The following is a 24,756-nucleotide window of genomic DNA, read 5'->3' as shown; positions in this document are numbered from 1 at the left end:
AGGTGTTGATCTGTGTAATTACTGCGATAGGATTACCAATGTGTCATACAACTCATAGAAACAGGTGTTACTCAGCAAGTGCAGTACTTTTTTTTTTTTTTTTTTTAATTACTTATATTAGATATACCATGACCTGGATGAATGAAAATCTTCAGTCATATTATGTACAACATTTTCTAGCCCTATCTTGGATCAATGAATTTCCATTATACCTTCCAGGTTATTTAAAACTAAACCATCTCAATCTGCAAATTCCTTGATATTATTTTTGTGATAGTTGGAATGGTAAAATGGCAAAATATACCCCAGAGTTAATTGAAATGATCTATGAGCGTTCAGTAAAACATTGTACTTATTTGTGTATTCATGAATGGGTGCATCATGCTTGAGCCGAGAGCCTACTGATGGTTTAATGTTCCTTTTATTTCCCTCCAAAACGACATGGCATAAAACATTTCTTCTGGCACCAGTCCCTAGAGATTGTACAGCATGACCTCTGGGCTAAGCATATCTAAAATAGTATGCAGAAATAAGTTTTGTTAAATAATATAAGTATGCCTGAAAAAACGGAAAAAAAAAAAGGTATTAATGTGGCAGTAGAAATGTGACGTGACTTAAGGCTGGGGGAAAATAGGAGTGAGCAGAGCAGTTAAATGAATGTGGAATTAAGCAGTGGGAAACTGTAAGCTCAAGGACAGCGTGTACAGATTTCCCAAAGTGACGGCATTTTCCTCTGCTCCTCATGACCTGCCAGAAATAACAGCATCCCATCATAAATTCTGTAAATCGCCACATTAACATGCAACGCCATGATTTAAAAGAAAAGACAGCCACCTATGGACCCTTGTTCCTCATGACATCTAATTTTACAATAAATTTGCCCAGTTTATTATAATTACAGGTATGGAACTGGTTATCCAGAATGCTTGGGACCTGGGGTTTTCAGGATAACGGATCTTTCCACAATATGGATCTTCATACCTTAAGACTGCTAGAAAGTCATATATACATTAAATAAACCCAATATGCTGGTTTTTCTTCCAATAATGGTTTAATTATTAGGCATGCACCGAATCCAGGATTCAGTCTGGCCTTTTTCAGCAGGATTCGGATTCAGCCAAATCCTTCTGCCTGGCCGAAACTGAACCCTAATTTGCATATGCAAATTAGGAACAGGGAGGGAAATCGCATGACTTTTTGTCACAAAACAAGGAAGTAAAATTTTTTTCCCCCTTTGCATATACAAATTAGGGTTCGGCTTCGGTTCGATATTCGGGCGAATCTTTCGCGAAGGATTTGGGGGTTCGGCTGAATCCAAAATAGTGGATCCCTATTAATTATTTCTTAGTTTGGATCAGTACAAGGTACGGTTTTATTATTACAGAGAAAAAGGAAATCATTAGTCAAAAAATGTGGATTATTTGGATAAAATGGAGTCTATGGAAGACAGCCTTTTCTGTAAGTCTGAGCTTTCTGGATAACGGATACCTTACCTGTACTATTGTTTATTTTTTTTCTTGTTGGTTTATTAACGGACACGATTCAGGAAATACAGGCAGCTAACAAATTGCTGTTTTTGGGAGAAAAGTTAGTGGTGCTTGGCTTGTCCCTGTGCCTGCCATATTGTTCTTGGCCATGGAAGTCTGCACGTGCCTGTTGTTTATGATGCAAAGTGTTTTCAGTACAATGCCAGAAACCTCACGAAGGAATTTATTTTCTTATTATTTATTATTTTCTTACATCTCTGCAATCACTCTATGGCATAAAAAGCTGAAAGCGAAACAAGCGAAAAAAGGAATGAAGTTTTTCAGATAATGACCTGCTGTGAGGAGGCAAAGCTTACACTTTTAGGGACTTCATATGCCATCTGGGTGGAGACGCCTCCCATGTCTAGGATGCCTGCTGTGCGCTTGCGCAGGATTGCTTCCTTATTATCAGCCCCAGGGACATTCACCTCCACTACAGCTTCATCTTCTGCAGGAAAGAGGGGAAAACAATTAGAGGGTGGGGGGGGGGGCAAAGGGGTGGATTTATCAAGGTTCAAATTGAAAATTCGAATTCAAATTTTCGAGTTTTTTTTATTGGCAAAACTATCAAATTCGACTAGGAAATTGTCAAAATCCTATTCAATTTTTTTTTTAAAAAAATCTAAATCCAATTTTCCAGATTTATCATACTCTGGGCCCTTTAAGAACTTGAATTCGACTATTCGTCACCTAAAACCTGTGGAATTGCTGCCAATGGGAGAGGTCCAGGGATCGATTTAGTGATGTTTGCAGCCTTCCTGACATTCAAGTTTTTTTCGAGAAAAAACTCGAATTGAGTTCTTAAAATCGAATCTAATTCGTTTTGAGTTTTCAGGACGATCCTATTCACCCAAGCTTTAGAAATTCGATTTTTTTTTTTAAAAATAAATTTCAATTGGTCGAATTTCGAGTTCATGGGAGTTTTTAAAAACCATGAATTTAAAATTGATATGGGTATATATAATTTGTGAAAGTAGGGAAGGGGTGTGTGTATGGATGCTGGATTTCCATTTGGACGGGTTGAACTTGATGGACTTGGTCTTTTTTCAACCCGATTTAACTATGTAACTTTGATAAATGTGCCTCAAAGGGAACACTATACCTCATTTTGGGCATTTCCCTATCCACAGACATTACACCTCAATTATAACCATGCCTCACATTCACAACACACAGCAACAGATTCCAATCCCATGCTCATTCAGTTCTATTAATAGGGATGTCCCAGGGGTATGAATGCAATACATATGTCACACTGGGAAATATCCCTACTGTAGTTTTTTTTTAAACCTAACCCAATATTATTTTGAAGACTGTTATCGCCAAAGTACTTATTCCAGTTTTACAAGTTCCCCCCAATAATCATGCAAGACAATTTGTTTGTGGAAGCATATTTTCCGGTGTTAAAAGAATTGTTCAGTGTAAAAATAAAAACGGGCTAAATAGATAAAATAAAAAATGTTTCTAATATTTTTAGTTAGCCAAAAATGTAATGTGTAAAGACTGGAGTGACTGGATGTCTAACATTATAGCCAGAAAACTACTTCCTGATTTGCGGCTCTCTTAGTTTCCACTGATTGGTTACCAGACAGTAACCAATCAGAGACTTGAGGGGAAGGGCACATGGGTCATAACCGCTTTTGAATCTAAGTTGAATGCTAAGAATCAACTGCAAACTCACTGAACATTTATGTCCCATGTGGCCCTCATTAAAGTCGCTTACTAACTAAACAGGAAGTAGTGTTTTGGCTATTGTGTTAGGCATGGAGTCACTCCAGCCTTTATACATTACATTTTTGGCAAACTAACTATATTAGAAACATTTTTTATTTTGCACATCCTATCTATTTACCCAGTTTTAATTTTTACACTGAACTGTACCTTTAAATAACATGGCAGCAAAATGATCAGGTGACATTACCTTGCAAATATAAAACAAAGAATAACTTACAAACTCCTCCTCATAACCTTCAAAGCCCTTCTTTACTCTGCACCTAAATACATCTCATCTCGTTTCTCTATATGTTCCTGGCCGAAACCTCCGCTCCTCTCAGAGCAACCGCTTTGTTGTACCCCCCCCCCCCACTACTATTGCTGTTTCCCGCGTCAAACCCTTCTGTCTTGCTGCTCCTTATATTTGGAATGCCGTTCCAGAATTACTCCGGAGAGAATCCTCCTTCAATGTCTTTAGAACTACATTTAATGACTACCTCTGGGAGCACCTGGATAACACTTGAACTGGGAACCGTTACAGTGTCACACACTGTAACCTACAGCACTTTAATACCCTTCCCAATTGTGTCTGTAAGTTACCCTCCCATTTAGACTGTAAGCCCTACGGGGTAGGGTCCTCCATCCTTTTGTCTCGTTGACACAGAGTGTAATTATATTTTATATCTATGTGAATTGTATTTCTAATAATGCACTTATTGTTACTTATTCATGCAGTGACCGCTTGCTTGTTACTACTGATTTGTTGTTTTGCTGTACAGTGCTTTGTCCTCAAGGAGCGCTATACAAATAAAAATATACATACATACATACAATAAAGTTCATGTGGAAATGACAAGTTCAATTATAGTTATAGATAGGTGAGGTGTTGCTTTTTTGCCCCAAGCTACTATCGCATTCATAACCCCAGAACACACAAGTCTGGCTCGCACACCTCAAACTGGCAGAAAGCCCAAGGAATGTGATCCAACAGAAAGTGTGACGGTTCATTTACCTTCTTCTATATGATCAAAGCGCCCCAAGACAAAATTAATGCCGATCCAGGCATAAACACCTGAAATGTACAAAATAGGGGAATAAATATATAAATGTCATTGTCAAATGCGCCAACATGCCCCTCAGACTCCCAGTATGTATATAAAACAATTCAAGCAGAAGCAAAATGATCAAATATCAATATGATCGGAGGAAATGCAGAAAACTATGCAGTTATAGAGGAGCACAACCTCTGTGTACTATTCTGCCTGCATCCCTAAAATTAACAATTCAACTCAGTAACAGTGTTTAATTGTAAATCCAACAAAAGATGTTACTTCTGGCATGCAGAGGGCTAAGAGTCCACCAACAATGCAGCCACGGTTTAAATACGTTCCCCATTTTTAACTTGAATGGCTGCCCCCAAGGGCTAAACGGCAACTTACTCATGAGTTATATTCTGAAGTAAATATGCAGGTGGTACAAGTGAAGTTTATTTAAAATATTTAATGCATAGAAGACAGAGGTTTTTTTATTACAGGTCCTTAAAGGGATTCGGTCATTTTTTTTATGATAATAGTTTTTATTTCTAAATTACACTGCAAATAATTCTCTCTACAATATTAAATTTCATTCCTGAACCAGCGAGTGTATTATTTTTAGTTGTAATATTGGTGTGTAAGCAGCCATCTCAGGTCATTTTGCCTGGTCATGTGCTTTCAGAAAGAGCCAGTGCTGCACTATAGAACTGCTTTTTGGCAGGCTGTTTCTTTTACTCGATGTAACTGAATGTTTTACAGTGGGACCTGGATTTTATTATTGAGTGCTGTTCTTAGATCTACCAGGCAGCTGTTATCTTGTGTTAGGGAGCGGTTATCTGGTTACCTTCCCATTGTTCTGTTGTTAGGCTGATGGGGGGGGGGAAATGGAGGGGGTGATATCGCTCCAACTTGCAGTACAGCAGTAAAAAATTACTGAAGTTTATCAGAGCACAAGTCACATGAATGGGGCAGCTGGGAAACTAACAATATGTCTAGCCCCATGTCAGATTTAAAAAATTAAACATAAAAAAAATCTGTTTGCTCTTTTGAGGAACGGATTTCAGTGCAAAAGTCTGCTGGAGCAGCACTATTAACTGATGCGTTTTGAGAAAAAAAAAAAAATGTTTTTCCCATGACAGTATTCCTTTAAACTGGCTTGCCAACGGTCAGAATACATGGCAAGAAAAAAGTATGAACAGAATTCCTAAGATGCATAATAACATGGCTGGAATTATAGTGGCTGTATGACAACATCACTTTCCTACAGGAGATTGCCAGGGTAATGTGCAGAGAAACCTCAAATGTATTCAAAGAGAACAAGGTATGACCGTGCTTTTGCATTGAAAAAACATAAGGCCACTGCTACACATGGTACCTTCTTGTTTGCCTGAAATCACTTCAGCGTGGGAGTCCGAGAAAAGAAAGTCATATCTCACTGGGATATCCGTCCTCAGATCTTCCAGAATGGCCTCCTGTTGGCTAATGAGAAATTTTTTTTACTACTTTTACACACGCCTAACATGTATAATGGTTGTGCTTATAACATCTCCTAGATAGCTGACATGGTTGCAATAGAACTCTGGGTAGAGAAAATAGCAAGGCGCAATGTCTTTTACTATTATACTTAGATGTGGCAAAATTGTTCAATGGGTGGGTATAACCCATTGTCAAGGAATCCCCTGATAACTTTTCGCTGACAAAGGGAGAGTTATCTCTCCCTGAACATATTTTGTCACAACGGGGGCTAATTCTAAAAGTCAAAAACCAAAAAAAAAAAAAAAAAAATCACAACTTATTAATACCATAAAAAGCTAGTTTTTATTAAAAAAAAAAAAAAAAAAACCATGTTAAAAGAATAGGCATACAGACCACATGGTACTTCGCCTTACGAGTTTCATACCCCAAATACTTAATCATAGGCATTGCCTATGACATTATGGGTAATATATTCAGTGTGTGCTTCCTAAATGAGCAAAGTTATAAGATACTGTAAGCTTCACCAAAGTTTTTTCTCCACACGCAAAGTCTCTTTGGGAAACACGTGATCTTTGAGTATCGCTTAACTACTCTATCTCCCACTCCTCCACGATCCTCAAAGACACCAAAAAAATACTTTGTGTAGTTCTGCAATGTTAATGTTAAATTCCCTGCTAAAGAATGTACTCACAGGATTCCACTGATCACACAGGCAGATACTCTCCCAGGTGTCGGGTTCTCTCGCTCGTAGTGCAGTTTGCTGCTGTCTGTTTGCCTATGACATGCCTATGATTAAGTACCATAAGGTATGTAACGCATAAGGCAGAATACCATGTGGTCTGTATGCAATTTTTTGAAGAATAAAAACTTTTTATGATATTAATGAGTTATGGGATTTTTTTTGGCTTTTGACTTATGTGCCCTTGGAACTGGGGGCTGTATCTCAGCAACCATGGCCCTTTTTTGACTGGCCACTTATATCCTTGCATATAATTCTAATTTTTCTATTGGCTAGTTAAAAAAAGGCCAAGTGCCATTTAGTTGTGTTGGTAAGTACATCTTCCTATTTTCTTCTGTTAGCTAAGGCAAAGTGAGGCAGTCACAATTGATCAAATGGAAGAACCCAATTACATGTGCAAGATTTATTACTGGACGTATTGGAGACCTGAAAAATACCCACAAGCTTTTAGCATCTATACAGCATCACCAGGTATGGATACTTGTAAGGGCTCCTGTTCATGTGTGTACACTGTGCAAATACTGTAGTTGGAGAACACAGTTACCAACATTTTGGCCACATGGAAGGCTTTCGGCCACTGAACTGAAAAAACATACATCAATATTCAACCCGTACATACTTTTCTGCTGCCTAGGGGCCAATCTCACCTCTCAGTTAAGACTCTGAGCCCTGCCGTGCACAAAATATACAGAGGGGTCTCTTTGTGCTTGTCCTTGGGGATGTGGTTGGCAGCAAAGTCAAGCAAGGGGGAGATGTAGTCACTGGCTTTCTCTGGGGTGCTAGAAAGTTCGGAAATACCTGCAGAGGACAGGAATAAATAAAAAGAGTTCAAAAGAAAAATCCGCTTAAAGGAAAGGGAAAGCTACTGAAGCAGTTTATTGCCAATATACGTATTAGCCACAATAGTGCAAGCTATAAGACTATATTTATTCTGTAGAATGCTTTACCAAACAGCTCTAGAAGTGATCTGTTTCTTTTGGATAGCAGCTGCCATATTAGCTTGGTGTGACATCACTTCCTGCCTGAGTCTCTTCCTGCTCACTCATAGCTCTGGGCTCAGATTAAAGCAGGGAGGGGAGGAGCAAACTGAGCATGCTCAAGCCCTAGCCCTGGAAGTTTATGCTGAAAACAGGAAGTCTGATACAGAAGCCCATGTGTACAAAATAGAAAGAAATAAATGCTGTGTTTCTTTTGACAGAAGATTCAGAGCAGCATTACTTTGAGGGTTTATTGGTGTATTTATATAGAATAGACCATTCTGATAAAGCTTACTTAATTTTCGCCTTTCTTTCGACTTTACCATCAGCCGTTAAATTACTGCCATACATGGGTAGATTAAAAATGACGAAAAGGGTCCTTTAGACTGTTTCTGCATCTTATCTGCCAGTGTATCAAGGTCCCCCTGACCGATAACTGGCAGAAAACTTTCCAGATGTCGATTGGGCAGGTTTGATTTTCCTGTTGGATCGAGGCCCAAATCAGATAGTTGATGCAGTCCTTGCTCCAATTTCTTTTATTCTCACCATTGTAATCTGATCATTAGGCCCTATGACTAATGATCGGATTAAGAGCAATATTGACCACCTTAGGTGGGCATATTAATTGGAAAAGATCTGCTCATTTGCCAACCAAATGAATGGCTCTTATAGTGCATGGCCAGCTTTAGTTATAAAAATATAATTCATAGGATTAAAGGGTGGTTCACCTTCAAGTTAACTTATAGTATGTTATAGAATGGCTAATTCTATGCAACTTTTAATTTGGTCTTTATTATTTTTTATAGTTTTTTTTTAATGATTTGCCTTCTTCTTCTGACTCTCCAGCTTTCAAATAGGGCCAAATCAAATGCTCTGTAAGGCTACATATTTATTGTTATTGCTACTTTTATTACTCCGCTTTCTATGCAGGCCTCTCCTATTCATATTCCCGTATCTTATTCAAATCAGTACAGGTTAGGGTAATTTGGACACTAGCAACCAGATTGCTGAGCTTGCAAACTGGAGAGCTGCTGAATAAAAAGATAAATAATTCAATCCCACTTGAATAGCAAACTTGTTCTACTGAGTTTTAAAGGAAGGCAGTGTGCTGGTTGCTCAGTTGAGAGTGATCATGTTACTCCGCACATAGTAGGAGAGCCAGACATACCTGCACGAATTCCAGAGCTGACCCTGCAGGTTCATTACCCTGACCCTACCTTGGGGGGCCTGTGTAATTAAACATGGGTCACGGTTAGCCTACACTGATGACTGCTATAGCCCCTCCTTTTTAAATTAGAAATGTCCTTTGAAATGCAGCGGATTAAGGAAACCAACCAGCTCCCTGGCAGACCTCTAGTTCCTAGCTACAAAAGATAGCAGAGATTTGTTAGGCCCCAGCAATTCTCAGTTCAAACTTTGTTGTATCAGCTTCCTTACACATTGGGCTGGAAAACAATCAGATGGCAGGAAAACAATCAGCTGGCTGCAACCCAGGTTCAAAGTCATTGACACTCAAACTGCCTTTGAAAATTGTGCTATCGTTTAGAAAGTCTCGTTCAATAATAAAAATGCCACTAAAACTGGAGTATGAAGAGGTTACAATAATCATACAACGGTCTGGCCTCGGAAAGACACTGGTTCACCAGCTCTGTAATAGAACTTAAAGGTGAACTATCGCTAAAATTTAATTTTAATATAAGCTTCCTCATCCTGAAGTAAGAAACTTTCTATATACAATCAATTAACAATTCTGCATTGTTTCTAAAAAAAAAAAAAAAAAAAAATTTATATTCACTATTCCTCTCTCAGCATCTGTTTCTCTTCATTCTGTCTTCATGCAGCAGTTGGGTGTCAGATCAATGATAGTATATATTAGCGCTCACTCAAATAACGGATTCCAGTACAAAAAAAATAACTGCATTTTGCACAAATTCTGCATGTAGAGAGACATGATGTCAGGTCACGTGATTTTAATAAAATGAGCTCTAATACATCTTCTAGGAAAGGAAGCCCCCTATAAGATATATTGGATCATTCATCTGACACCCAACTCCTGCATGAAGACAGAATGAAGAGAAACAGATGCTGAGAAAAAGTGAAGATAAACTTGATTATTTCAGAAAGGTTACAGAATTGTGGCTTGGCTGAATGGAGTCCTTACAGTACCCAACTGTTTTAGTTCAAAGGACTTTAGGGGTGCAGATACGGGAAACTTTGGAAAAAAAGTAAGGATATTTACATATCTAGCAAACACACAGATGTACTTTTTTTAAGGTATAATTATTAGCATACAAAATATTCTGTAGGAGACAAGAGAAGACAATGGAGCTACCCCATTCATATACAGTTAGGCTCATGAATCTTTGGACAGAGACAACTTTTTTCTAATTTTGGTTCTGTACATTACCACAATGAATTTTAAATGAAACAACTTCAGATGCAGTTGAACTGCAGACATTTTAGCTTTAATTCAGAGGGTTGAACAAAAAGATTGTATAAAAATGTGAGGAACTAAAGCCTTTTTTTAACACAATCACTTCAGCCCCTGAAATGAAAAAAGGCTAAAGGTTAAAAAAAAAAAAAAAGGCTTTAGTTCCTCACATTTTTATGCAATCTTTTTGTTCAACCCACTGAATTAAAGCTGGAAGTCTGCAGTTCAACTGCATTCGAGTTGTTTTATTTAAAATTCATCGTGGTAATGTACAGAACCAAAATTAGAAAAAAGTTGTCTCTGTCCAAAGATTTATGGGCCTAACTTTAATAACAGTACTTACAAGCCTGCATTCCTCCTGCACTAACACACGGATCTACTTTTAATATTGATCAATAGACTTTTTAATAGGATGGGGGGGGAATGACTCCTCCATGGGGACTTAAGAAAATGTCATAAAAATATATTCAAGCCTTATGTTCTACGATATGGAATTATACAAAGCTTAAGCTTTGCAAAACACAGGGTGCCCCCTACTGGGTATTATAATGGAAAGCAACACTGCTGTGCAAACCCTGCTTGTGACATGATAGCTATCTTTGTGTTGCCTTTTCTCTCTGGTTCTTGCTTTTTAAATCTTGATCCTGCAATTAGCAGGACTAGAGGTGGCCATAGACGTTACAATTACGATCTTTCCTGGAAAAGTTCTTTCCAAGAAAGATTGTTAGTTTCAATACACACGTGTAGAGCTGAATCGTCAGATATACAAGTATAAACAATAGAATTCCACCTGTATCTGATGATTCAGCACTAACAACGGCTAATGTTCGGGTGCCTTCAAAGGTGCCCAATCATAATTTTCTGGCCAACCCGATCAACCAGCCGACTGATTTCCAAGTCTTCTGTTGATATTGGTTGGCTTGTCTCCCACCATACACGCACGAATATCATACGATATATAGATATGGTCTACAGCAGGGATAATTAACCTTTGGCACCAACTGTTCCAGAGCTACAACATCTTGGCACTATAGGTTGTGTACACAAAAGAGGCATATAATGCTGATGCCAGACAGATACAGTTATAGAAAGAAAGACAGACAAAGCTGTGCCTGTGAGAAAATATAATAAACTGCTATTGTCTGTTATTTATGTTTGTGCTGGGTACCTGGTTTGATTTTCATGACCACAGTCTTCCTGTTCTGATCTCTCATCTGCTTGATATCCAGAAGCTCGTGTGGATTTCCATTGTGACGTGGCCAGCAATACACAAATATCCGTGAGCCGCTGCTTCCGCAATCAACAACGATGCCATAATTAATGTTGGGATTGCTTGTGTCAGTGGCATCCATGTCAGTAACGCGGGCCAGGTACCTGGAATAAGTAAAAGGTAAATTTTTAACGGACAACACATAAGAAAACAATGAGGCAGCAGCCCTGATGTTCCTCATTTCAAATCTTTAAGGGTAAGTAAACTTTAAAAATAAGTCAATGTAAAATTGATGAGGGGGCTATTCTAAGCATTTTTCTTAATATACATTCATTATTTATGTATTTTTAATTCGAAGATATTAAGGGATACATGTACTGTTAATATGAATGAATTTTGTCACAACAGTGTCACCAGCTGATCATTTTCCCACCAGTCTGACCACCAAGTAGTCAAGGAAGTTGTCAGGAGAAAGAAAGAGGCGGCTCTGATGTTCTTCTGCTTAGGAAAGATGGGAGAAAGATTTCTAATTTTTTTTTTCTACATAGTTTACTATGATGACAAGTCCTGCCTGGATTGAGCACTATAATGGTTACTCTGAGCTCAGGAGAGGGGGTTAGGATTTAAAAATAAGAGCAGACATTTCATGTGATGTTACAATGTATAAGTCAGTGATTTAATGGTTGGACACAACCATGTCTGTACACCCCCCCTTCTTCATCCCCCTTTTTTCTTCCTTCTGTATCCCTCCCCCCATTTAAAATTCAATAAAAAGTATAGTAGTGTTCTATGTTAGACACCCAGTCACTCCAGCTTTTATACATTACATTTTTGGCTAACTAACTATAATAGAAACATTTTTTTTATTTGGCACAGCCTATTTACCCAGTTTTTATTTTTATACTGAACACTTCCTTTAAGTCTACTAAAAAATCATGAAAACGTTAAATGAACCCAATAGGCTGGCTTTGCTTCCAATAAGGATATATTATATATTAACTGGGATCAGGTACAAGGTACTGTTTTATTAGTACAAAGAAAAAGGAAATCATTTGATTATAATGGAGTCTATGGGAGATGGCCTTTCCTTAATTCTGAGCTTTCTGGATAACGGGTTTCCGGATACCATCCTGGATCCCATACCTGTACTACCTGCAGTGTTGTAACTGAACTGTACCCCACATAGAATATACTAAAACTGCCTACAGTTTCTTCTTTAGAACCTTTACTGGAAACACAGGAAAATGCCTGCTTCCTAGTTGGGGGGAAGAGTGTAGATGGAAGTTGGCATGCACTTGGCAACCGCAGCTGTTTAGGATGTATGGTACTAAATGCCTGAGACTATTTGAGCAGCTATTTACTTTAAAAATAGCATTTTGTCATTTCATATGGTGGCCATATGGACTTTCCCCAATGAAATGAAGTCTAACCAGGTGCAATGAATGCCTCTCAGCTACTTCTATCAAACAGGCAATATTGGGCTTGAACAATAAAATATTTTGTGAGAGGTTTACGTCAGCGTCTGTGCCGGACCCCAGCTCATCTCCTTATTAGTCTGGTATGTTCAAAAGGAATAAAATTCATTCCTATATGGAACACGGTTCCCCAGGACACAAGAGCAAATGCATTTTAAAAGCAGAATAAAAGCCCCACTAAATCAAAGTAGATCACATGCAACTATTAACAGAGTTATTTATATGGTATGCTGGAGCAAGCATCTGATGATGACTTCAGTGTGCTGAGATACTGTATATATTATTATTATTATTATTATTAACATGTATTTATATAGCGCCAACATATTGCGTAGCACTGTAAAGTAACTGTGATTATACAACTACATCACATGAATTACATACATAGAATATATGGAGTAACAAACATCACAATCAATACAGGTACAAAGAGGTGAGGAAGGCCCTATGCATAGGCATACAGTCTAAAGGGAAGGGAGTAATACACAAGGTGTGGGAGTGGGCAAGATTGAAGTAAGTGGGTGAGAAATGTGGTGTTGTATGTGGTGTTGCGTTTGGTAGTTAAGCAGAGTGAGGGTAGGCTTCTCGAAAGAAGTGCGTTTTCAGAGATTTTTTGAAAGCAGAAAGGTTTGGAGAAAGTCGGACAGATCGTGGGAGAGCGTTCCAGAGGAGGGGTGCAGCCCTTCCAAAGTCTTGAATGCGAGCATGTGAGGAGGTAATGAGAGAAGAGTTGAGTAGCAGGTCAGTAGAGGAGCGTAGTAAGCGAGTGGGTGAGTATATAGAGATGAGTTCAGAGATGTAGGATGGAGCAGAGTTGTGAAGTGCTTTGAAAGTCAGTGTCATTAATTTGAATTTGATTCTGAAAGGTAACAGAAGCCAGTGCAGGGATTGACAGAATGGCGAGGCAGAGGATGAGCGGTTGCTGAGGTGTATGAGCCTCGCAGCAGTGTTCATTATGGACTGGAGAGGTGACAGTCTCTGGAGGGGGAGGCCAATTAAAAGAGAGTTACAGTAGTCTAGACGCGATATGATGAGAGAGTGAATAAGAATTTTGGCAGCGTCTTGGGTGATAAATGATCGTATTTTGGATATGTTCCTTAGGTGGAAGTGACATGATTTAATAAGTGACTGGATATGAGGAGTGAATGACAGGGCAGAATCTAGGATAACCCCAAGGCACCGGGCCTGGGGAGAGGGGGTGATAGTGGAATTGTTAACTATGATGGATACTTCGGGGATGCTACTGGTGTTTCTTGGAGGAAAGAGAACCATTTCAGTTTTAGAGAGGTTTAATTTAAGGTAGCGTTGTGACATCCAGGTAGAGATAGCGGACAGGCAGGAGGAGACGCGAGTTAGGAGTTCTGGGTTGAGATCAGGAGATGAGAGATAGATCTGAGTATCGTCAGCATAGAGGTGGTAGTGGAAACCATACGAATTTATTAATTTGCCAAGGGAGGAAGTATAGAGGGAGGATAGTAATGGTCCCAGGACAGAGCCTTGAGGAACTCCAACAGAAAGAGGTAGGGGAGAAGATGATACTCCATTGTAGGAGACACTGAAGGAATGATTGGTGATGTAAGAAGAGAACCAGGACAGGGCTGTGTCACGATCGCCAAGCGACTGGAGGGACTGGAGGAGGAGAGGGTGATCTACAGTGTCAAATGCGGCTGAGAGGTCAAGCAGTATTAGTAGTGAGAAATGATTGTTGGCTTTAGCGGTTAAAAGGTCATTAGTTAGTCGAGTCAGGGCAGTTTCCGTGGAGTGTTGTGGCTTAAAACCAGATTGTAGGGGGTCCAGCAGGTTATTGTCAGAGAGGAATGAGGTAAGTCGGTTGTAGACTAGGCGCTCAAGTAGTTTAGAGATGAAAGGTAGCAGAGAGATAGGTCGGAGGTTGTCAAGAGTGGAGGGATCAGAGAGGGTTTTTTCAGAATGGGGGTGACAAGAGCATGTTTTAGTTGAGAAGGAAACAGTCCAGTTGAGAGCGAAAGATTAAATAAGTGAGTTAAGGCTTTGATTAGACAAGGATTGGTATTGCGGAGAAGTTTCGAGGGGATTGGATCAAGCGGGCAGGTGGTAAGGTGAGAAGAGGCCAGAAGCTTTGAGACTTCCTATATAGTGAATTTGGGGTAAGCGTATGGGACCCCTTATCCAGAATACTTGGGACCTTGGGTTTTCCAGATAACAGATCTTTCTGTAAATTGAATCTTCATACCTACTACTACTAAACTACTAGAAAATCATGTAAACATTAAATAAACCCAATAGGCTGGTTTTGCTTCCAATGAGGATTAATAATATCTTAGTTGGGATCAAGTACAAGGTATTGCTTTATTATTAAAGAGGAAAAGGAAATCATTTTTAAAAATTTGGATTATTTGAATAAAACGGGGACTATGGGAGAAGACCATTCCGTAACTTTCTGGATAACGGGTTTCCGGATAACTCTATCTGTTTAAGGACAACAGTGAAGTAAGCATATTGATTGCCACCACTTAACATAAAAACAAACAGCATAGTAAATAAAATGTGCTTTGATCTCAGCAATCTTAGTAACTAGAGTACCATTACATTATGAACAACTACATGGAAAAGAAACCCTGTTTATAGTACTGCACATTCTTAAAGGGGTGGTTTCCCTTTAATTTAGATTTTAGTATGTTATAGAATGGTCAGTTCTAAGCAACTTTTCAATTGGCCTTCATTATTTATAGGTTTTAAATGATTTGCCTTGTTCTTCTGGCACTTTCCAGCTTTTAAATGGGGGTCACTGACCCCATCTAATAAACAAATGCTCTGTAAAGCTACACATTTATTGTTTTTGCTACTTTTATTACTAATCTATATATTTAGGTCCTCTTCTATTCATATACCAGTCTCTTACACAAATCAATGCATAAATGCTAGGGTAATTTGGACACTAGCGACCGGACTGCAGAAATTACAACAAGGAGAGCTGCTAAATAAAAAGCTAAATAACTCAAAAACCACAAATAATAAAAAATGAAAATCAATTGCAAATTAAACTAAAAGTTAACTCAAAGGTGAACAACCCCTTTAACTGTATAGGTCCTGGCTATGGGTTACCTCTGATATTTCCTGTCTAGGTAAGAACTGCTGTATTTGGTCCTGGTCATGAGCAGAGAGTATATGAGTAAAAGGAGGATCACAGCTGCTGTGCTGATCACCACCAGCTGCCGGAAAGTTGGGTTTAGGAGCCGCGGGAACCCAGTTGAAGAGAGGCTGAAGTGCCAGGAAGCTGGAAGCAGGCAAGAGATGCTCAACCTGTGAATAAAGTAGACAGCCATTTTTAAAAGAGCAACTTAAAGGGATACTATCATGGGAAAAAATTTTTTTCAAAATGAATCAGTTAATAGTGCTGCTCCAGCAGAATTCTGCACTGAAATCTATTTCTCAAAAGAGCAAACAGATTTTTTTATATTCAATTTAGAAATCTGACATGGGGCTAGACATATTGTCAATTTCCCAGCTTCCCCAAGTCATGTGACTTGTGCTCTGATAAACTTCAATCACTCTTTACTGCTGTACTGCAAGTTGGAGTGATATCACACCCTCCCCCCCCCCAGCAGCCAAACAAAAGAACAATGGGAAAGTAACCAGATAGCAGCTCCCTAACACAAGATAACAGCTGCCTGGTAGATCTAAGAACAACACTCAATAGTGAAAACCCATGTCCAACTAAGACACATTCGGTTACATTGAGAAGGAAAAACAGCAGCCTGCCAGAAAGCATTTCTCCTAAAGTGCAGGCACAAGTCACATGACCAGGGGCAGCTGGGAAATTGACAATATGTCTAGCCCCATGTCAGATTTCAAAATTGAATATAAAAAAATCTGTTTGCTCTTTTGAGAAATGGATGTCAGTGCAGAATTCTGCTGGAGCAGCACTATTAATGGATTCATTTTGAAAAAAATTTTTTTCCCATGACAGTGTTAAAGGAAAAAGTGATGAATATAATCTGTACACTGCCTATGAAATAAAAATAATAATGTAAAAACAAGCAGGACCTTGGAGAATGTGCCACGTACTCGGTCTTAAAGGGGTGGTTCACCTTGAAGTCAACTTTTAGTATGTTACAGAACGGCCAATTCTAAGCAACTTTTCATTTGGTCTTCATTATTTATATGTTATAATTTTTGTAACAATTATTTGGCTTCTTTTGCTTCTTTCCAACTTTCAAATGGGGGTCACGGACCTCATCTAAAGACAAATGCTCTACAAATGTATTGCTACTTTTTATTACTCATCTTTAGTGATGGGCGAATTTCGCTTCGCGGGAAAAGTCACGAATTTTGCGAAACGGCGAAAAATTTGCGAAATGGCGCTGGTGTCTCGGTTTTTTTTTGACACGGCGAAAATTTTTTTGACGCCGGCGAATTTATTCGCTGGCGGCGAATTGCGCAAATTCGCCACAAATTCACGCCTCATCTTGTCTCTTATTCAAGACAATGCATGGTTGCTAGGACCCTAGCAACCAGATTGTGCCTGAAATTGCAAACTGGAGAGCTGCTGAATGAAATGGTAAATAACTGAAATAGTACAAATAATAAAAACAAATTGCAAATTGTCTCACAATATCACGCTCTACGTCTACATCATACTAAAAATTAACTCAAAGGTGAACAACCCTTTTAAAGACTGATCTGACAAATAAATACTCTCCACAGAATAAAATGTGAAAACAACGTATAGACTCGTGAAGTAGTTTTGGGAGAAAATGCAGGAAACATTATTGGCACCTTTTTATGCTTGCATAGAGAAATTCTAGCCTAGTACTTGTGCCTATTTCCTGTCTGGGACAAAATCAGAAGCTCCAGCTTGCTCTATGGCAGGGGTAGATATACTCATAAGATCAGATCCAATGTCCAAGAGAACAAAGAAAACTCGTTAATCACCACCGATAGTTATAATGCCTGCTGCCAATTTTAAGAGGCAGTTTACACTTAAATATACCCTGTTTAAAATGAGAACGAATATTGAAAATAAATTCTGCCTTAGAAGAAAGAAGGTTCCTCCTAAATAATCGGAAGAGGTTTTCTTACAGCGACAGCTGTGAAGATGTGGAATTCTCTCCCTGAATCAGTTGTACAGACTGATACATTAGATAGCTTTAAGAAGGGGTTGGATGGTGTTTAGCAAGTGAGGGAATACAGGGTTATGGAAAATAGCTCATAGTAAAAGTTGATCCAGCGACTAGTCCATTTTGGAGTCAGGAAGGAATTGTTTTCACCTCTGAAGCAAATTGTAGAGGCTACAGATGTTTTATTTTTCCTTCTTGTGGATCAACTTACTATGTTAGTGTGTAAAGCAAATCCATAATTTCTATAATTCCATATTTAACTGACCACTGTTTTGTTTGTACGATAACTACCAACCCTGTTAAAATGGCCTTACATCTTTAGATGTGTGGTGATGTGGTCCTCATCTGATGGGCTTTTAAAACCTGCTCAAAGAGATACCTGGCCAATATACCTGGACAGATAGATGTTGTGGGAGGAAGTCCCAAAGAGCTCAGACGCAGGCAAACCAGGGCCCAAATCACCAGCTAAAATCTGCCTGTGTTTGGCCAGCTTTGGTTCATAAGAGATACAGGCTCTTTGCGGTGATTATATCATCTTATGGAAAAGCAGAAGTCCATGTTGCATGGGGTTTATCTGTTCACTGGTAATCTGGTTAACTATCTACTCTTCCTACCTCAATAACTTGCAGGATGAGAAAGAGAATAATTACCTGTGCACAGTTTGCCTTTAAAAACAATTACAAAAAAATAGGTGTTACAGGTATGGGGTCAGTTATCCGGAAACCCATTATCCAAATAGCTCAGAATTACAGAATGGCCGTCTCCCATAGACTCCATTTTATCCAAATACTCCAATTTTTTTTAAAAAAAAGAGTTCCTTTTTCTCTGCAATAATAAAACAGTAGCTTGTACTTAATCCAAACTAAGATATAATTAATCCTTATTGGAGGCAAAACCAGCCTACTGGGTTTATTTAATGTTCTTAATGATTTTTTAGTAGACTTATGGTATGAAGATCCAAATTACAGCAAGATCCATTGACCGGAAAACCCCATGTCCTGAGGATTCTGGATAACAGGTCCCATACCTGCAGTACCACACTTTGGCCAAAATATCTTTTAGGTATCCTCTCAGTAAGAAGCATGGAAAACACTCCATCAGTGGACAGAACCTAAAAATATAGCCTTCAATAAAAGTTTAGTCTATGCAAGCATTTTATTAGGCATTTAATGGGGTTGTTCACCTTTGCATTAACTTATAGCATGATGTAGAGAGGGATATCCTGAGACATTTTGCAATTGGTTGTCATTTTTTATTTGTGATTTCTGAGCTCTTTAGCTTTTTATTCAGCAGCTCTCAAGCAATCTGGTTGCTAGAGTCCAAATTACCTTAGCAACCATGCATTGATTTGAATAGGAGACAGGAATGTGAATAGGACGGCCTTGACAGAAAGAGGAATAATAAAAAGTAGAGCAGTAACATACATTTGTAGCCTTACACAGCATTTGCTTTTTAGATGGGGTCAGTGACCCCCCATTTGAAAGAGTCAGTAGAAGAAGGCAAATAATGAAAAAAATATTAAAAAAAAAGAAAAAATGAAGACCAATGTAAAAGTTGCATAAAATTAGCCATTCTATAACATACATAAGGTGAACCACCACCTTTAATTAATCTCAGTAAATGCGTTAACTTGACTGGGCTTTAATAAATGTAGTGGTTTTTCAGAAACATATCCCTGGTGTTTAAAGTCACTAAGGAGTAAACAGAGTAGTGGAATGACACAGCCTCACAAGTAGGTCAGTCATTGCCTTCAGGTTATTCTCAGCATACTTGGATCTTTTTCTACTCACCTTCCCATGTTGAGGAAGCCCAGCACGCTAGAAGTACAGGTAGAAGAAATTAACCCATCGTGGGGGGCTGTTTCCTATGTCATTTGCACACTTTCTGTCCCATGCCGCTGTTAATGGAATTTTGCGGTTACTGACCCTGCATACAGAACACATTACATGCATTTCAACACATCAGGCAAGAAGAAATATCAAATAGATCAGCTAAATCTGAATAGAGGTGGGTCCAATACCAGTACAACAATATTATTTCTTAAATAACAACTGTACCATTCACACCCCGATTTGGTTGGCCATTTGTCCGATTGTGTCTATCAGCACATCTGCCAGTTTCAACAAATCATTCTGATTTGCTAAAATATCATCTGCCCTTGTGTCTTGCAAGCGGGTGCATAGTGCATTGGCAGATGAGGAAGTGGACAACCTCTGTCCAGGTTTTGTTAGACTTTGTTTGAGCCACCAGCTCAATGAATTGGCTATCCCTAGTTATTGCCATGTATCCTACACAGAGCAGGCAATTGTAAAAGGTTGGTCAATAAATGGCCAATACATACACTATACAGATTATAGACAATGAGGGACACAAAGCATGCATAGAATTTACAGTTACCCCTTCTGATGCCAGAAAAGACCTTCTTCCTCCTAAGATTAGCCCCAGTCTTTTACACGTCTCGTTTTGTACTGCACTTGCCTTATAGGACGTTTACCTTATTTACCAGTATTTCCACCTACTGTAACTCTCTATCACCTTTATCTGCTCCTCCCCACCCAGGTCCTGTTGCTTTCCAGGAATATCCTGTTGAACTTTAGTTACTACACCTAATGGGGAACTCCACCCACAAATGTTTTCACACAACAATAGAAAAGAAGATTCTAAGCAATAGTGGCATCAAGCTGGCCATTGACGCAAAGATCCGATCATATGAATCTCCGTTTCGTACGATTTTCGGGTCGTGTGTGGAGAGTCCCGACATTTTTCATGCCATGGTCGATCGGTCGTTTAGTAGATCGGACAGGTTAGAAAATTTCTGTCGGCTGCTGATAATATCTCTGCATGTATTGGCAATCTGACGATATCAGTGGGAGACTTTCGTGCGATTGCTATCAGGGGCAGAACATCGTCATCTGTTCTTTTACTACTTTATTTGATCTGAATGGTTAGTGACAGGTCGGGAGATGGCACCGATCGTTCGTCCGATGTGATGGTAAATCTACACGTCTATGACCACCTTAACAATTGCTTGCCGACCCATTAATTAAGCGTGTGCGTCTGATCGATGATCGATGCAGCGCGCACGCAACATTTTCTTTTAAGAGCATGCCAGAAGGAGTATTTTAGTGCTGCAGACCCCGCTGTCCGGGCCCCCCTGTTCCCCGGGGCCTGCTTCCTCTATAGTGACGCGCCTGCTAAGCAACTTTCAAATTAGCTTTATATACAAATTTTCAGTGTTTTTAAAGTTAGCTTATGTAATTGCAATTGAAAGAAGTATCTGTGTTTCTTTCTGCAGTACTGGTTCTGTATCTTAAAACAACAATAAAATAGAGAGAAAAAAAAAAAACAAACGAGTAACCCTTTTACCCAGATCAACCTATTTTGTCACACCAAGGTAAGCTCTAGTCAGGTCCACGCCATTCATTTCACTCTATTGGACAACAAATTTCAAATCCTAGACCTAAATCTTTGCCAAAGGGGAAACAAAATTCGCTGATGAAAATAGTATAAAAAGCAGTGTAAAATAAATTGTAAATGTATCAAGGTGTGTGTAATTTGACGCCATGTGAACGTCAGATTTGCTGCCGTTATTTCACATTGCTTTAGGCGGAAGTTACTCTTAGAAAAAAATATGTAAAAATGTTACACTGTTTTTTACACCATTTTTTTTCATGTGCGGTTTATTAGCCCAAAGTTTTTTTACACATCATAATAAATATGCCACTTAATCTGTTGGCATCTTAAATCTGACCGTGCACGGGATCTTAAAGGGGTTGTTCACCTTTGAGTTAGCTTTTAGTGATGTAGAAAGTGATATGAGACAATTTGCAATTGGTTTGCATTTTTTAGTATTTGTGGTTTTTGAGTTATTTTGCTCTTTATTCAACAACTCTCCCGATTGCTGTTTAAGCAATCTGGTTGTTAGGGTTCATATTACCCTAGTAATTATGCACTGATTTCAATAAGAGACTGGAATATAAATAGGAGAGTGGCCTGAATAGAAAGATGAGTAGTAAAAAGTAGCAATAACAATACATTTGTAGCTTTACAGAGAATTTGTTTTTAGATGGGGTCAGTGAACCCCATTTGAAAGCTGGAAAGAGTCAGAAGAAAAAGGCAAATAAAAGGCAAAAAAAAACTATAAATAATGAAGACTAATTGAAAAGTTGCTTAGAATTGGCCATCCTGAAAAATACTAAAAGTTAACTGAGGTGAACCACCCCTTTAAGTTCCCTGAGCACAGACTAAGACCCGACACATACACATAAGTACTTTGACACTGTAAGCTCTTTGTAATGCAACAATCTCCTGCCTAAAAGTCAAATATGACTCCTACCTCTGCTCTGGTCACTAATCTATCTTAGGGCTAGGGTGCGGTAGTCTTTGCTGGACTGCCCACTGCTGCAGACTAAAGAAGGTTAAATGAGTTTGTAAAACCAGAAGTCCAGCTCTTGAAATTCGTACTTTATGCAACAGACACACAGCTGCAATCAGCTTACTTCAACACATCATCCTGCCATTCCACTGATTTGGAAATGGATCAATAATTTCATGCTCTAAAGGGCACAGTTACAGTGCATTACAACAAAATTTGTATCCAGTTGTTAGCAATTTGAAGCATGCACAGTCCTTATCAAATTAAAGAGCATCTCCTAAAATGAAACAACTCTGTAGGCTTCTCTGCTATAGTCAAGATAACCTACTAGAATTACTTTTTTATATCAGGTTCCTCTCCCAGTGTAGTGTTTCCTGGGGCCTGTGATAGCCCTACACCACAAACACCTTCCCTCAATTAATCCTGTCTTCTCCCTGACCTACTTCTTGGTTATTCCTCCCACCGTTGACTTTGTGTGTGCACCGACTACTGCCTCGCTACAAATGGCAACATCAAGAAACAGCTCGCTATTCCCCAATAGATCCCTGCACTGCAGATCTGTAACACACCCAGCAGATTCTGATTATAAACCAGATTACTTCTGTTTGTATTTTGTATTGACCTCACATCCACACTCTATACTAAGCCTATTAAACCTGCAGCACTTCTAGTGATCCTAAAAAGGGCTGGTTTTAGAGTAAAGAGTATACAGCACTCATAATATGCTGGTGCTCTAAAAATTCATGTTAATAATAATAATAATAATAATAATAATAATAATAATAATAATAATAATAATAATAATAATATATGCGTGGGGCCCCCCGCATCTGAGGTACCCATTGGAAGAAAATGGTAAATACAATTTCAAATCATATAAAGTTTGAAAATGATTGGATATTTTCAGTCTATAGCCCTTCAGCTGTCGTGGAACGGCTATTCTCAATTATTTGAGATTTGTAGTTCAACAAATAGGAATGTCTGCAGTTTAGGCAGTAGTGATTCCTATGAAACATTGCCACTCTCATTTAACTCTGAACTTTATTTCCCCCAAGCGGTTGTAACCCCCTCAGACTTACCCCTCCGTGCAGCGCTCTCTCACTGTCCCACACTTTGCCTAAAGGACACGTCACTGCAGGTCAGGAGATGGCAATCATTTTGGGCTTCCTCCTTTCAGACTCATTCTCTTGTCACATGCCTTGGTTACCATGCAGCCCTAACAACCAGAAAACGGTTACCTTTTGCAATACAAACCACATTTGTTCTGTTATTAGCAATCGATTTGTCACTGCTAAGAACAAGGGTTTCTGAGGGGAGACATTTTTTTAACTGGTCATTTAATACATGTGCTGCCCCTGGCGTCTACCAGGCGTTATATCATTTCTGCCATATTTTACACCACATTAAAAAACAGAGCTGGTATTGCACTTTGTGGGAAGGGTTCAGGCTGTATTGTGTGACACATCCCAACACTGGGCAGAGGCAGCAGTCGGCAGAACAAGCATGCAACTATAAAAATGTTCCCTATAAGCTGTGTGCACACATATATTTTCAGGCCAGCGCATACACAGAAATTGTGATGTACACAAAGAATTTTATGTAAAAACACAACATTCTTCTATATTCATTCTGACCGGAGCACACCGTTTTTAAAAATGCACACCATTTATTTAAAATATGCTGATAAAATAATTTCCAAGAAGGAATTACAAGGGATGTAACACTTGCACCAGTGGAGGTAGCACCCATAAAATACCCCATGAGGCCACTTTAGTGACGGAGCCCATCCTAGGCTGAGGGATGGTCCAGATATCTCCATGGTTACACCACAAAGCTTCCCACACCATAATTTATTAAGCGGAAACTTAATAACTGAGTTAATATCATGGAGTAATAAAGCTGTTTCAGGCTACGGTATATTTGTCAATGAAATGTAAACAAAATCTTATTTCAAGTTGACCACTTGAAAATCCCATAGGAATGGATGGAACATGGGCGAGTTGTTTTTATTTGTCTGCGGGGAGTTCTCATCTCACATTTTCATAAATCTGACCCTTGATGTTTGAGTATAGGACAATATACAAGTAGAGGGAAATTAATCGGTTTAATGCTAGAGATGCTGTTGTTATACAAAGATTATACAGGGTTTAGCTGGAGGCCACTATCACTTACTGCTGGATGTCAGTCAGGAGAAGCTGTGCTGCACAGTAACTTGCTTGGGGACTGCAGTTCTCACTTGCAATGTTTCCCTGAAGGCTTGGCTGCTAGAAAAGCTTCTGTCTGTCTGGTGTTCCAAGCTGCACACAGAGGCCTCTGCCTCACGGCATTTACACAACTGCTGCTGCTGCACACAGGGCTCTGGCCTCTGCCTCACACATAAACTGCCCTTCAGGATCTGCCAGTTGCTCAGTGCTTATCTCCAGCTGCCTTTTCTGCTCAGAAGCACTTCCTTCCAGCACCTTCCCCACTCCACTTTCCCACATCACTTCCTCTGCACAGAGCATAGCCTTCTGGGAGATGTAGTTCTCATTAATCTTTTCTAGGCCACTTCTGCAGAGACGTTTCCATGTCAGTAGAGTGAGAATGATTTAGATTTTTGAAAACCTAATTATTCAGCAGCTCTCCAGTTTGCAATTTCAGCAATCTAGTTGCTAAGGCCCAAATTCTGAGAATGGAACATGAACAGAAGAGGACGAGAATA

General features: G+C 39.1%; 1 protein-coding gene across 8 annotated transcripts in view; it reads right to left on the bottom strand.

The window, feature by feature from the left end:
- entpd4.S (ectonucleoside triphosphate diphosphohydrolase 4 S homeolog) overlaps positions 1-24,546 on the bottom strand; it is a 34,633-nt gene extending 10,087 nt beyond the window's left edge. Inside the window, exons 1-9 of one of the 8 annotated variants that reach the window (XM_041588115.1) lie at positions 24,228-24,546; positions 23,135-23,271; positions 19,471-19,606; positions 15,666-15,863; positions 11,065-11,270; positions 7,136-7,286; positions 5,649-5,752; positions 4,252-4,311; positions 1,820-1,974 (exon numbers count right to left, since the gene is read on the bottom strand). In XM_041588115.1, the coding sequence (XP_041444049.1) occupies positions 1,820-1,974; positions 4,252-4,311; positions 5,649-5,752; positions 7,136-7,286; positions 11,065-11,270; positions 15,666-15,863; positions 19,471-19,478 (882 nt within the window). In that variant the 5' untranslated portion in view covers positions 19,479-19,606; positions 23,135-23,271; positions 24,228-24,546. Of the gene's footprint in view, positions 1-1,819; positions 1,975-4,251; positions 4,312-5,648; positions 5,753-7,135; positions 7,287-11,064; positions 11,271-15,665; positions 15,864-19,470; positions 19,607-20,077; positions 20,220-23,134; positions 23,272-24,227 lie in introns of those variants that run through there. The other 7 variants (XM_018255090.2, XM_018255096.2, XM_018255095.2 and 4 more) reach the window with 7 other exon arrangements.
- Positions 24,547-24,756: the final 210 nt, after the last annotated feature.

This window comes from Xenopus laevis, chromosome 3S (genome assembly GCF_017654675.1).
Source record: "Xenopus laevis strain J_2021 chromosome 3S, Xenopus_laevis_v10.1, whole genome shotgun sequence".
Lineage (NCBI taxonomy): Eukaryota > Metazoa > Chordata > Amphibia > Anura > Pipidae > Xenopus > Xenopus laevis.
The sequence above is the reverse complement of the archived record's forward strand: the minus strand, read 5'-3'. Positions and strand labels throughout refer to the sequence as shown.